The following is a 14,397-nucleotide window of genomic DNA, read 5'->3' as shown; positions in this document are numbered from 1 at the left end:
TTTTTCCTAGGGAGATTGAGGTAACTTTCAAACTCGCTTTCGTATAAGGAGCTTGAATGATAAGAGTCTGGGAATCAGTGATTACAGTTGGGAGGGTGTGAATCACCGGATCCCTGGACCACATATGAAGAACAACTAATTCTCTTGTTTTTTTTTCCTATCTATCCTTTAAAAAAAAAAAAAGACCATTTCTCCTTTTCTTAGTAACTAATTCAATTTCAGGCAGGGTAGGTGTCCATCGTGTTGTGGGAGCAAAGGGAAGCAATGACCTGGCTGTGCGGAGGGCTAGTTTGACCGCAAATCGCAGCCCAAGCGCTGAGGGCGTGAAAGTGTCCGGACTGGGGAGTGAGTCCACAAGCAGCAGCCTGCTGGGAGGTGTCAGAGCCTGAAAGGTGAGGAGCGCATCTGTGTCCAACAGTGGGAAGCTGCAGGGAGTCTGAGCTCAAGAAGTGTGAGGAGGGCATCCATGCTTGAGGGCGCATCTCGTGGATAGTCAGAACCCCAGAGGACTGAGCAGAGGTTTCTCAAGGAGCAAAGCCCGGTGTGACACCTCGGCATCTGGGAGAGGCGAGGATGGACACCAGTGCATGGCTTTGGCTTCTAGTCAGGCTGAGATTCTGAGACTCAGCAGGATGAGGGGACCTTCCTCGAAGACGGTAAGCCTGGCGTGGGTTTCAGGAGCCTGGCGAAGCACAGAGCATAGGAGTGGAGGACACAGGCTGGGAACTCAGTGACATTCAGGATAAAGAGGGAATCCTTGCTGGGGTGGAGGACCTGGTCCCTCAGAGCCCAGGCGGGCTAAAGTTCTACCTCGTGCATAAGGTAGAACTGGGGTGGGGTCCCAGAGCCTGCGCAGCGCGCAGACACTCCCTGTGTGCCGGGACAGGCTAGGGTGTGTACCAGGTGCCTTTGGGGTGTAGAATGCTTCTGCCATGGCAGTGACTTGAGCGTGGTGTTAGGCTATGGGGCAGCTCTTCAGGGGCCAGGAATCAGCACAAGCTGGGTAGAGGAGGCTTTAGTGTGGAGGTTGCCTCAGTTTGAGCGTCAGAATATCAACTCTGAGGAGTTTGGCTTCTCTAAAGGCCTGGTTCCTCTTTTCCATTCCTTCCTGTTCTTTTCTCTCCCCCTTCGAGCTCTTGGTATTGTTGTAATTTGTATGGTTGGACTGGGCACATTTTCGGTGTGCTATTCTCCCTTTGCAGGTCAAGGGATTGGACCTCAGGCTGCTCGTCTTGGGCGTCTGTCTGTAACTGCCTGTCTTCCCTACTCGTGCTGGGGTAATTTGCTGCCACCTTTGTCTCTTGTTCAAGAGACATTTTAAAGAAGGGATGACACACGTCTTCTGAGGGAAGGGGAAGAGTTCTTCTCAGCATGTTTTCAGAAGACATTTATATTAACACGAACTTCAAAAATAAATTTGACTCCTCAGACATCAGCACAGACTCATCAGGTAAGAATGCATTTTCTGCTGACCCCAGTTAGTGGTGCTGTAAAGGACAAAGGCAGATGATCTTAGTTGCTGCTGTGTCTGTGGGTCCCTGGAATCTCAACCAAGGTGTTGCCTGTAGACAGATGTGAAAGGTTGTGGGATTGTGCAGTGGGAAAGAGAAGGTGTTGCCATTACTTTTATCATCTAGAAAAATTCGCACCATGTTATTGTATCTTTTCTACAGATAAAAACAAATAAATGCATGTAAAAGTTAAGCCACAGTATAATAATTTCCCTATCTCTCTTTGGTAACATATCATACTCTGTTTGGCATCTAAGTGCTGAATAGCTTCTTTCACTGTTGTAACTCTTTAGAAGTGGCGATTTAAAATGTGGTGATTTTATTGTAAAATGAGAGCTGCTGAACAAAGACTTCTTGACTAAGCTGAAAGACTTTAAAAGTATATATTGAAACACTGCGCAATCACTATGAAACTGATAAAGAAGACATGATGATATAATTAAAAAATGGTCTTCTAGATATGCTGGTACATGCCTGTAATCCTAAAACTCAGGAGGGGGAGACAGGGGCATTGTTATGAGTTTGAGGCCAGGTTGGACTATATAGAGAATTCAAGGTATGCCTTGGGTACACAACAAGACAGTATCTCAAAATAAAACAAGAAATCATAAAGGAAAAAAAGTCATGATTTAATGTCAAATAAAATGATAGTCTCAAGTCAGTATTTGTAATGTTCTAATTGTGAAAAATATACATTTATGTGTAAAAGCTTTAAACATGTTAGAAAGATACAGATCAAAATAATGGCAACACTAATTCTTAATGTTCGGGATGAATATTATATATATTGTAATGTTTCTATAATTAGCATGATTATTTCCTATTTGCATTTATGATTTCAAACATCACATTATTAGGTTTTATCATGCTCAGAAGCAGAAGAGTAGGGGAAAGAAGAAGAAGTAAAAACAGAATTCGGGAAATAAATTTTGTTTGTTTTTCAGTTCCTGAGAAGAAGAACACATATCAGAAAATTTGTCATAAATTCTCCAAAGTCCTCCTGACCTCACTCATAGTATATTTCCTGCTGCTGACAATTTTATTCTCTGGTTCTCTGATCAGTAAGTATGCCAGTGGAACAAGAGAGCAAAGAGAAGAAAAGGTACCCGTTAGACAGACCGAACCCTGAAAAAGCAACTTTCCCTGGGGAGATAGATAACATTGGGAATTTTGCTCTGTTTCAGAATTACTCTTCTGTAAAAATCATTCATGCTCACTAGAGAAGCATGTGAGTGTTTGCTGGTGTCACAGTGGGAAATCCTGGGGCATCTGTATTAGACTGCAGTCCTGAGGATGAATCTGTGTTTCCTCAGCAGCATTTAGAAGTCAGCCCCATTGGATGCACAGACACTCATAGTTTGGAATGAGTAGGGGGATGAGAAGAGAGGGAGAGGGCTATTCCAGGGACAGTGCGCCAGTGAATTCCCTTCTATATATATATATATTTCTCTTCCAGACTGTTTGAGACCTGAAAACTAGTTTAGAAAATAGTGTATTTCTCTGCAGATTAGCTTTCACATTTTAGGTGTCATTTGTTCAATCAATAATGAGTAATATTCATTTACTATATGTTGGGCAGCATGGCAGAGAGTCCAAAAAGAGCTACAGCTCTCAGTCTCAAGAAATTTGGAAACTAGTCAAGTGAGCCAGTGTGCTTAAAAAATCACGTGGGAAGTGCTCTGCAGGTAGGAATTAAGAATTAAGCACAGGGGGCTAAGGAAAGTTTGGAGGAGATGCCATGAGTGACAGCGATGTCATAGATACATGGGAGCATGGGAAATAGAGGCAGATACGGGTGTGTATTAAAGTGAAACTGTAGAGGGCAGACAAAACTGAACTCAGGTAATAAAATAATGCATGCGGTATCACATGTGTTTCCTCTCTGTTATTTTATTTTAGTAGCTGTTGCTGAGTCATTAGCTGGCCTAAACCTTCGTAGATTAGTTGAACTATTTTAATTCCTGGTAAGTGGCTTTACTGAGCCTAATCTCTCTTGGGAGATTCCATGATCCTAGGTGAAATTGCTCATTGTTGTGGAGTCAGACATCAGTGATAGGCAGCCCAGCTTCTCACTACAACTTCAGACTTCCAGGACAGACGGAGGCAGTAAGCCAAGCTCAGAAATGGAGCTAACAGTCATTTGATTCTGCGTATTATAGTAGCCAAAAAAAAAAAAAAAATGTCTTAAAGGCAGCTCAAATCAGGCCATGTAGAAATAATCCGAGTCTTTCGAATAAGGAACTGCAAAGACATCATCCAAATGGATGCAGATATAGGGAAGATTGAGAAGTGTTCAGTTTTGCAATGTGCCACAGACACACAGAGACACTGAAGAATTTGACTTCCTGGAGTGTGCCATTACAGAGGTGTAAAAACTATGAAACTAATGCAGAATCCATTTGAGAAGAGGTGGGGGCTTGACCTAAGGATCATGCTAGTGATTTACAGAAGAAGAGGTAGCTTCAACCAAAAACGGGGCAAAGTTTTGGTCAGTATTGATAGTTGGGAACCAGGGCACAGAAAGAAATGAGCTACGGCTTTGATATTCTGATCTCACAAAGTCAACAGTCATGAGTCTATTTGAAGAGGAGTAAGATCAGTGGTAGGTTTGGGTTGGAATGTGATGACTTACGTTTTGTTGATGATCACGTTAACCTCAGATTTAGCTGGGCTCATATTAGCGTATTTTAGGAAAGAGGAGTACGTTTTAGAAGACCTTGGCTTTTAGGCAGCAAATAACAAAAACAGACTAACAAACAAACCACTCCCACAAAACCCCAACTCTGCCAACCCAGGAAAATGCAGTATCACTAAGGAAGAGGAATTTGAAGGAGAAAGAGAAATACAGATGGAATTAGCTTGCAGTGTTTCTTTTTTTTTTTTTTTGATTTTTAAAACCACATTTACTAGAGCACATAAATATTTTGAGAACAAATATATCTATCTTCCCTTTCTGAATCCTCAGAATAATTTACCATGTTTTAACAAACTACTATAAATATCTAAGGGGAAAATGAATCTTAAAAACACGAAAGAGGTAAATAGACAGATAGGAACCACTGACAGAGTGACTTTTTAAAAGATTGAGCCACTGATTTGCAACTTTTATTAAAGTCAATTTCGCCTAAAAAAAAACCGAGATAATTTGTAATCTGACTGTGATTTGTTGGGCTAACAGTTGAATTTTTACATTAAAAAATTGCAAAGCTTCAACTGAGGGACAAATGAAACACTCGGACTTGGGCTTACACTTTAAAAATTCCACCAACATTAGCAAAGAAACAATGACGTCATATTAATTCACATTAGTACCATGGTCCAAAATATGCTTTCTATCACACTTCTGTTCTTGATGAAGACAACAGTAGACAGATGTTGCCTGATGTCTGGATAGTGCTGAATGTGACAAAACCAGTGAGACACATTAAGGTATTTCTCCTTTTCTTGAACTTGAGTCAGGTCAACTATAAAGCGATGAAGCCAGTAATATAGTAGGATGTCCGCCAGCGTAATGCTATATGTCCTGCCAGGTAGACTTTATCTTCAAGATAGGAATTAAGATCCTTCAGCAGAGCGTGGGCATCTTCTTTACTGGAGTGTCCGTCTACTCGAGTGACCCTGAACTCTAGCCACTGCTGAACACCTGCCTTTTCTTCTGCAGTGCTCTCCAGCAAGTGTTCCTTCTTGGCTTGCTTGACTAGATGGGTCGTGATGGTACTCAATCCCATTAGACTTGGACCATTGTTTGTAGAACTGGAATCTGCTGCTTGCCCTGGGAGCTGTACTTATTCCCCGGCCTCAGTCGGAGAGACTTCTCCAGCAGCCTCAGCTTCGTGGCCGCCGCCATCTTCCGGCCCAGCTCCTGAGGGTGGCACAGTGTTCCATTTTTAAGAGAGGTGGGAGGAGAAGGAAGCAACAGCAAGCAGGACCAGGCAAAACTGGAGGGAGCCACCATCTCCCAAGAGTTAAGGAGGAAGCAACCGGCCTTGGGTAATTTGAGAAGTTACATAGAGAGAGGTCTGATAAGAGTCACTGATGGTCCATTTCAAGAACAGTTTGGTAAATTAGCAGAGGTAAAAGCCGGAATGTGCTGGGTAACTTAAGGAACAAGTAGGAGATAAAATTTAGTTTCTCCAGGAAAGGTTGAGTTAGTTTTAAGTTAGGAACAGTGAAAGCATGAGGATACTGAGAAGTGAGGGCTAGCTGGGGTGGAGGGAGGTAAAGGAAAGGAGAGAGCGAAAACAAAGTCCTTCGGATCACTACCGGGCTCTTTTATGACTTCTGTTGTAAGCTACCCCAGAACTAGTCTCAGTTAGCTCATTTCACCCTCACCCCTTCTGCACTATGCACATACTTAAGAGAATTTGTCATCAGATGCAGTCTATTAGTGTGCCCTCTGTTGAAAGTTGAAGAATACCCAGGATGAGAGATCTGCCCCATCCTTTCAGCTCTTCCTGGAGATATCTGTGGTCCAATAGGAATAGGGTTTTATTGGCTGTGGGGCAATAGAAAATTTTCTTCTTTTGGCAGGTCTCGTGTAGCCCAGGCTAGGCATTAACTAACTAACTAGCTAACTAACTAAACCGGCCAACCAAACAACTAACTCTACTAGCTTGTGTAGTTAAGGACGACCTGACACTTCTGACCTTCCTGCTTGTAATTCCCAAGTGCTAGCACTACAGCCAACACACTCAGTTATGGTGATGGGGACTGTGTCCCAGGCAGGCTCTAACCTACGCAGGTAACTGGACACGTACAGATTTTGTTTCTATAAAGAATGTAAGAAAGTAAAAGAATAAAGATTTTTTATTCTGTTTTACAGCTCTGCTTAAAAAATATGCTCAGCTTCTTGAAGAAAAAACAGTTATGAAAGAACTGTATTATACTGAATTGGAGTGTACAAAATGGCATCCACTCTCGGAAGGTAAAACTTAATGTGCCTAGAATCGGCATTCCCAACTAGGTTTTCAGGTAGCTCCGTTGGCAAAGGGCACTATGGGATTATGACGTCATCCATGAACTCGCTACAGCTGCCCGTGCAGTTCTTTTTGAAGGTTTCCAATTAGGCATGATTGGAATGTGTAGCTGTCTAGTATCAAAAAAAAAAAAAAAAAAAAGTTTCAGGGAGAACCAATATAGGATCGAGTTGAATTTTATTGGAAACTGAAAAGAGCTTCTGGAAAATGAAGCAGATCTGACGGCAAGCAACTCCACGGAGTCCTGTTCCAGTGTGTGTGTCTAAGATTTTATTTTTAATTTAAAATACGTTATATGAACGTGTTTCTCTGTGGGTTTGTATGAGTGTAGTGCCTGCAGAGGCCAGAAGAGGGTGTCAGATCTCCTGGAGCTGGAGGTATATGGTGTTGTGAGCCACAGGTCATGGGTGCTGGGAACTGAACTCCAGTCCTCTGCAAGGGCAGGACACACTATTAAGCACTGAGCCGTTTCTGTAGCCCCTCAAGTGTGTGTGTGTGTGTGTGTGTGTGTGTGTGTGTGTGTGTGTGTGTGTGTGTGTGTGAGAGAGAGAGAGAGAGAGAGAGAGAGAGAGAGAGAGAGAGAATCATGTGGCTCTCTTGGCTACAGGGCCTACAAAGTGTAAGTTACTCAATATTTAAATAGAGAATTTGTTTTTCTAGTACACAAAGCTCGAAGGTGGGCTTATGGAGGCGTATTGCTTAGGTTTAGGAAAGAGAGGGGGGTGCTCACCACTTTGGCCCTGAGAAAGCAAAGTTTCTCTATTGTCTTCGACATCTGTAATTGAGATGTCTTTGGATTACACCCTATGGCCCCAAATAGGCACAGTTTATTGTCCTGGGCAAGATACCTTTTGAAAAACACTTGATGTTTCCCTCTGCCATTTGAGCTTGCCTGGGCTTCCTGCCTTTCTCCACAGCTCTCTCTTCACTCAGCCTTTGCCCTATAGAAGCCTGCAGTCTATTCAGGGAGCCCTTGCCTATGCCCGCATCTTGAAGAGTTTTCCTTATCTTTTTCTTGTAAAATTTCAGAGTTTTGGGTCTCTCAGTGAGGTGTTTAATCCATTTAGACTCTATTTTAGAGTCAGTTTTTATACAGAATGGTTATGCATCTAGCTTCATCTTTCTGCACATTGGTAGCTAGTTTTCTCTAAGACAATTTGTTGTAGAGGCTATTTTCTTCTGATATGGATTTTTTGGTGAAAAAAAAATAGATGTGTGGATTTATATTTGTGGTTCTCTTTTTCACTGACCAACATGTCTGCTTTTGTGTTGGCACCATGCTCTATGGTCTAGCTTGAAGTCAGGTATGGTGATACCTCCTCTTTTCTCAGGACCTTCCTCTCATCTTCCCTCCTCCCACTCTTTTCAGAGAAGGGTTGGTCTCCCCCGGAAATTGGCTGGCTTTGGTATATCAAGTTGCAATAAGACAACACTCATCTTCTTCAATTGAGCCTGGACAAGGCAGCCCAGTTAGGGGAAAGGGATTCAAAGGCAAGCAGCAGGGTCAGAGTTAGCCCCTGCTCTGGTTCTTAGGGGTCCCGCATGAAGACCAATTTGCACATTTGTTACATATGTGTAAGGGGCCTAGTTATATCTCATGCATGCTCTCTTGTTGGTGGTTCAGTCTCTGTGAGCCCCTGTGAACCCAAGTTAGTTGATTCTGTATGTTTTCTTGTGTATGCTTGACCTCTCTGGCTCCTTCTGGGACCTCAGTAGGACAAAGGGGCCCTGACATTGTGCCAATGGAAGTAGTCTTGGGTTTCTAGGGGCTCCTTGCTGCATCTGGGAGCAGTTGGGAGTTTCAGCTACCATATGGTTTCTGTACACAAGCAACTTTATTATGTGGCACTTACATTTCCTTCTTCTTATCCCAAAGACAAAGTCTGGAGCTGTTGCCCAAAGGACTGGAAGCCATTTGGTTCCCACTGCTATTTCCCTTCGATTGACTCGGTGGCATCTTGGAATGAGAGTGAGGAGAACTGCTCCAGCATGGGTGCTCATCTGCTGGTGATCCACAGCCAGGAAGAGCAGGTGCATCCTGGGAGAGAGTGGGGCCTGGGCCAGGCCTACTGTCTGCCTCTTTTTACCAAGAGGGGGTTGTGTTAACATGGGTATTGGTGCTGTGGCAGAAGGCTTTCCATCAGATAGGCAGAAAGGTTGATTCAGCCTTTGTGTTCTACACCTGCTCCCACTTCTGTGGACCTAAACATCCTCCAGGGAACTGTGGCATCAGGCCAATACATGAGGATGGAGGGAAGAATGGGATGTTTCTGCTTGAAAGGCCAGTTTGTGACTTCAGCACTCTAAGGCTTCCTATAGTACCAAGAGCAAATCAGGAGTCACAACCAACCATCAGAAACAAAATATCCAAAGCTATGAATGGAGAATGATTAAAACTAAGTGTGTAAAATTCTCTCATACACAACTTTCAGGAATGGTGTTGAGGAAAAGACCGGAGTGAGTCTGAGATGAAAATTCATTATGATCATGATCAGGGATTGTTTCCTGTTGTTAGAAATAAAAATGAAATTCCCAACCATTCTTTTTTACCAATAAAGACTCAAGATCCAGATGCTGGGGTGAAAACCTGCTAGCTCAGAGAGGCAGAGAAAGTAACCACCTTCCTTCCATCTCAGCTCAGGTCTGGATGGAAAAAACCCAAAAGGCTCACTAGTACAACTGCCAGCCTAGGAGGAAAAGGCCAAAAAACCCAAGGCTGAAGACTTGCTAGCTCAAAGCCCAAAAAGTCAGGGAGCTGAGGAAGTGAAGCCTAAGCTAAAGCCAGAGCTTGGGCTAAAAAGCCCTTTCTTCTCCACACTATCTTAAGTACCCCTCAACTCAAAGTCCCTCCCTGTCAGCTGGTTTCTTGATTTGCCTCTTGACCTAGAGTTAACTTTATTAAATCCTGTGTACAGAAAGCTCTTGGATTAAAGGTGTGTGCTAGGGCTGAGCCACACCATAATCACCTATTTACAATAAATAAAAAGTTTTTGGATTAAAGTTGTGTTTTACAGTTCACAATTTCAGGGTTCACAATGGGATTGTAAGACCTGGGGTCTCACAGCTCAGGAGTTCAAGATCGTGCCCTTCCCAGAAACTCCCCCAGACCAAGACTCATTGCAAAAGCAAGAGGTTTAACCATTGCACAATGGGGTCACCCCTGCTGGTCAGCAAAGAGTGGCACCAGGAGACAAAGGCCTTTAGGTTTTTAAAAGAAAAATTGTGGGAAATTTGAAGTTGCAGTTTTGGCAATTTAGGATTGGATGAGGAAGCTATAAAGTAAGGTAATTGGTTAGTCTTAGGTGCTCAAGCTTGGCCAGTCCTGCCAAGTGTGGATGCAGCTGCAATTGAAGGTGGGGGTGGTTAGCTCATCCTTGAAGATTAGGGGCTGCAGACTTTTGGCTGAAGGTCAAAAGCTACTCAGAAGAAGTCTAGGTTCGTTGCTAAGAAATGCTATCTCAAAGACAAGGGTCTGGTCCTTCTTTTGCTGAGTGAAGGTCTTTGCTTGCTTGCCTTTTTTAATATCTGTCCTCACAGATAGGGTCACATTCCTCCATTCTCTGGAAAGGTACTAAGAGGCTTTAGCTTAACCTGGACCTAAAACTCAAAACTATAGGCTTTAGAAGACATATAAGTTACAAAGTTAGTCTAACCCTTTCAGGATCAAATATCCTGCATCACTTTCCAGTATCATGAAAATGACTTTGACTGCGTCATGGTCATCCAGAGAAGACGTGCACTCTTGGGGGTGTGTGGCTCCTCTCTTTGAAAACTGAAAACTGTTTAAGGGCCTAGAGAGATTAACTAGGTGTAAAAGCACCTTTCATTTGTTAGATGTAATTGTTGTCTTGGAGGCTCCATCTGCTAACCTAACCTAGTCCTGGAAGCTTCTAGCCTCCATACAATCTTATTTAAGCCTAGAATGTTTTCAGCCTCTGAAACTTACTGCTGAATAAACTCCCCTTTTCTAGTTCTTTCCAAGCTGTGGCTGGTTTATTCAACTTAGCTGTTCTGGCTCAAGCCCCTCTCCAAGCTGACTGATTGAATCTGGCTTCTCTCAGTTTCTCACTGAATTGCTCTGCTTGTACTCAAACTTACTCTAGCAATTTGTTCTAATCTTCTGGCTCCTTCTCATTCTCTGGCCTATTCTGTCTTCTCCTGTGTCTAGCTTGTTCTCCCTTCAACCTCTTTCTGTAAAACTCCTGGTAAAAACTGCCTCTGAATTCCATGAGCTGAACTGCCACAAACTCAACTTCATGGCACAGTCTCTCAACTCACTCTCAAAAGGAACTGCCTGAACAGATCTGCCTAGAACTCAGATATCTGCAGGCCCCTGTCTCCTAAATGCTGGGATCAGAGGTGTGTACCATGATGCCTGGTCTTAAGCTTTTCTTTACCTAAAACTTGCACTATACCAGGCTGGCCTTGACCTCTGAGATCTGCTTGCCTCTGTTTCCTGGGATTAAAGGCATGTCTGTATTCCAGCTAGATCACATAGGCCTAGAGAGTCTTTGGATGTGATCTCTTGCCAGAGCAGCCATGTTGTGAAAAATAAAATTCCTCTGCGACTAGATTGTATTATTATGTATGTGCATATGTGCATTATATTGCGCTCTATAATTTTGTATAATTAAAATAATTTTTAAAAGATCATACAAAAAGTCTATAATAGAAAAAGAAGTACTCAATCCAGGCTGAAAGCTGAATCTTTCTTTCCTCCTAGGATTTCATCACCAGGATCCTGGACACTGGTGCTGGTTATTTTATAGGGCTGCAGGATCCAGGCCATGGACAGTGGCGATGGGTTGATGGGACACCATACAATGAGAGTGCCACGTGAGTCTAGAGTCGCTTAGAGGAGTCCTGGGTCCTGTACATGAGGAGAATTTAGATTGTTCCAGCTTCAGTTATAAATCTAAAATAGCTCACTCCTGGTGTAACTCCGGGGAATGGAGTTACTTTTAGTCCCCCATTTACTCATCACAGGAGTCCTGTGAGACACATGTTACTGCTACTTCCACTAGGGATGAGGGAGTTGAGTTTGAAGAGTGTGTGTGGGTGTCCAAGGAGCGCATAAGCTGGTGCTGGATGCCTTGGAACTGGGGTTACAGATGGTGTGACCTTGCCGATATGGGTGTTGGAACGGAATCTCATGTTTTCTAGAAAAGCAGCAAGCTCTCTTAATGTCTGAGCCATCTCTCCAGCCATCATTTATACCTTTCTAAGAAAAATTCATGTCAAGATCGTAACTGATTGTTTTCATAAATCAAAAGCCCTCAATCTGATATTGCAGTATTTCATATTTATGTAATTATTTAAAAACTCTTAGTACCTTAGTATGTTGCCTTATTCTGTCCTAATAGGTTGTGAGAAATATGTCATGATATTATTGTCTTTCTCAGTTTTCTGAGAAGAAAACTAGGAATCCAGGTCAATTACTTGTACTAGATGACAGGAATAAGTAGATTATCTAGTATTTTAACTAGTTCTGAAGTCTCTAAAACAATTTCATTGTAAAATGAAGAAAAAACCAACTTCATTAAAACATAAGAATAAGAAGAGAACCTTTCCGCATAAAATAAGCATCATTAATTGGCTGTCTCCTGGTACCAATACCTAGGGATGAAGAAGCAGTAGCCTCCGAGGTGTGTGCTGGGAGAACTTTTAAGAATCACACTGATATTGCATTGAGTGCTGTAGGTCTTGTTATCAAGGGAAATGTCAGATGTGGGTGATGGAGAGTGCTTGATTTGTTCATACCTGAATCTGATTTCCACAAATTCCAACCTCATCCTCAGGCTTGGTTACCCTTGCTTTCTCTTTTCAAACATTATTGTAGGACACACCCTGATGCTCTTTTCTCCATTCCAGATTCTGGCATGAAGGTGAGCCCAACAATCCGAAGGAGCAATGTGTTACAATAAATTATCGGAAACCTGTATGGGGCTGGAATGACATCCCTTGCAGTGATAAACAGCAGTCAGTTTGTCAGGCGAAGAAAGTGTACTTATGAGTCAAGCATCCTCCGTGGACATGCAACTGCACTGTTACCCAGCATCACAAAGACACCTGGGAATTTCTTCATGTGGAAGACACGTTCATAGAGTTTGAAGTAGGGACATATGATAATACTGGTATATATATATATACCTCCTTTTCATTCATCCTTCTTTTATATAATGAGAATTTTTTCATGTACCAGAGGTTGCACAGGAGAGACTTTGTGCATATGTGGAAGCACACAAGCCTCTCTGTCCATTCCCAGATTCCCAAAGTCTTATTTGCTGATAGTGCCCTCCTCCTCCTCTCTCTCTCTTTCTCTCTCTGTCTTTGCCTTTATTGATGTGTAATTGACAAATAAATCATGCATTCTTATTTTATAGTGTCTTGACTTGATAAGTAAATGTATTGTGCAGCGGCTACCACAATTAGGTTGATAACATCCTTGATTATCTACTACAGGTGCATGTTTGTTTATTTGTGTGTGTGTGTGTGTGTGTGTGTGTGTGTGTGTGTTTGGGTATGTGTGTGGTGTTAGAACATTTAAGATCTTGTTGAGCAAATTCAGACACAGGGTGATACTGTTACCTATTGTCACTTTGATCCTCGGTACTTACTCATATTTTCTCTGCCAGTTTGTGCCCCCTTCCACCACCATTTTCTCATGTCTCCCAGTACCTATGCTCTCAGAAACCATTCAAGAACTTGGTCTCCATGGCTAGGCAGAATCTATGGGTGCTGTGAGGCTGACATAGGCCTCTACTGGGTGGCTGATCCTGGACTGGGTGAACTACATCAACAGCAAGTTGAAGAAGATAGAACCTCCTACCTGTCCCTCGAGTGATTCTTGGTGTCCCACCTTGGTGCCTGCCACATTAGGGCCAGTCTTTGCCCTGTGGATGGATGTCCATCCAATATTTCAGCACCAAACAGCATTATCGCTCTTAGAAAATTTAACAACTATTTTCTGATATTATGTGTGATCTTGCCTGTCTTTCCTCAGTTGTCCCTAAAATGTTTCTTGGGCTGTTCTAATAAGCCATGACCAAAAGTATATTCTTTACTAATTAAAATTATTCTAAAGTTCAGGTCATGCCTCCACAAGACAGTCTTCATTTCAGAGTCAAGCCACAAGCTCAGGAGTTCCCAAGCACTTATAACCCACTGTGGGCAGATTTTGAGGATCCCATGATACCTGTAGGATTTATAAGTTGCTAGGATGACCCCCTGCACTAATGATTATGTTCTATTCGGATTACAGTTTTATTACACTGAAAGATACAAATCAGAACTAAAGGGAGAGACAGGGAGGGTAAGTCTAGGGGGGTCTCTAGTACAGAACTGCCATTGACCCCCATCTGTGCATCTCCTAAAGATTTAATGAGAGGCAATATACTGACTGCGCCAACCAGGGGGCTCTCACCTGAGCTCCGAAGCTCATGGCTTTATGGGGTCCATTCTGTAGGTGTGAGTGGTTGCCTGAGAATGAGAGTGAACTCAAAGCAGCACTTCCCTGCCAGGGTGGACATCTCACGGCTCAAAGGCTCAACACTTTTAATCACATGGCTAGTGTTTCTGAAATGCTGAGCTCCCAACAAGAATCATCTTGTTAGCATCAAGTATGAGGGAACTGAGCAGCATAAACCTTCATTGTCTACCAGGATAAAACAGACTTTCCAATAGTTTCAGGAATCCCAAAGAATTAGAGAGGCAACGTCCAATGAACTGGGTAAAAGTCCATAGAAAGTCTTTCTTTGACAGGTCAACTGTCAAATGATGTAAATGCAGATGTATGTGAACAGGAAAATGTACATCATTACCTTCGCACGTACTCCCATAGGGCTTCATGACAGACCCCGTGGTGTACATGACACACAGCCAAGACTAAATCCATATGATTCTAGCCTACT

General features: G+C 42.8%; 1 protein-coding gene and 1 pseudogene across 2 annotated transcripts; one reads left to right on the top strand and one right to left on the bottom strand.

Moving 5' to 3' along the window:
* Positions 1-294: 294 nt before the first annotated feature.
* LOC129677303 (C-type lectin domain family 4 member A-like) lies at positions 295-12,867 on the top strand. Of its 2 annotated transcripts, XM_055607945.1 has the most exons (7): positions 295-392; positions 1,203-1,450; positions 2,456-2,572; positions 6,334-6,435; positions 8,364-8,518; positions 11,211-11,323; positions 12,359-12,867. In XM_055607945.1, the coding sequence occupies exons 2-7, from the start codon at positions 1,372-1,374 to the stop codon at positions 12,498-12,500; spliced, it is 708 nt and encodes a 235-aa protein (XP_055463920.1). In that variant the 5' UTR covers positions 295-392; positions 1,203-1,371; the 3' UTR covers positions 12,501-12,867. The 2 variants fall into 2 exon arrangements, with proteins under 2 accessions (XP_055463920.1, XP_055463919.1); XM_055607944.1 differs by lacking the exon at positions 295-392 and having other exon boundaries at positions 1,157-1,450.
* On the bottom strand, positions 4,497-5,358 carry LOC129677305 (eukaryotic translation elongation factor 1 epsilon-1-like; annotated as a pseudogene).
* Positions 12,868-14,397: the final 1,530 nt, after the last annotated feature.

Source organism: Psammomys obesus, unplaced genomic scaffold (assembly GCF_907164565.1).
Source record: "Psammomys obesus unplaced genomic scaffold, mPsaObe1.curated_primary_1811, whole genome shotgun sequence".
NCBI lineage: Eukaryota > Metazoa > Chordata > Mammalia > Rodentia > Muridae > Psammomys > Psammomys obesus.
The sequence above is the reverse complement of the archived record's forward strand: the minus strand, read 5'-3'. Positions and strand labels throughout refer to the sequence as shown.

What these genes read in the sequence shown, in the direction of transcription:
- LOC129677303 (XM_055607945.1), top strand. Translation starts at nt 1,372, where the DNA reads ATGTTTTCAGAAGACATTTATATTAACACGAACTTCAAAAATAAATTT. An exon ending in ATGGCATCCACTCTCGGAAG is followed by an intron (nt 6,436 to 8,363) that starts GTAAAACTTAAT and finishes CTTATCCCAAAG; the next exon opens with ACAAAGTCTGGAGCTGTTGC. An exon ending in CCATACAATGAGAGTGCCAC is followed by an intron (nt 11,324 to 12,358) that starts GTGAGTCTAGAG and finishes TCTCCATTCCAG; the next exon opens with ATTCTGGCATGAAGGTGAGC.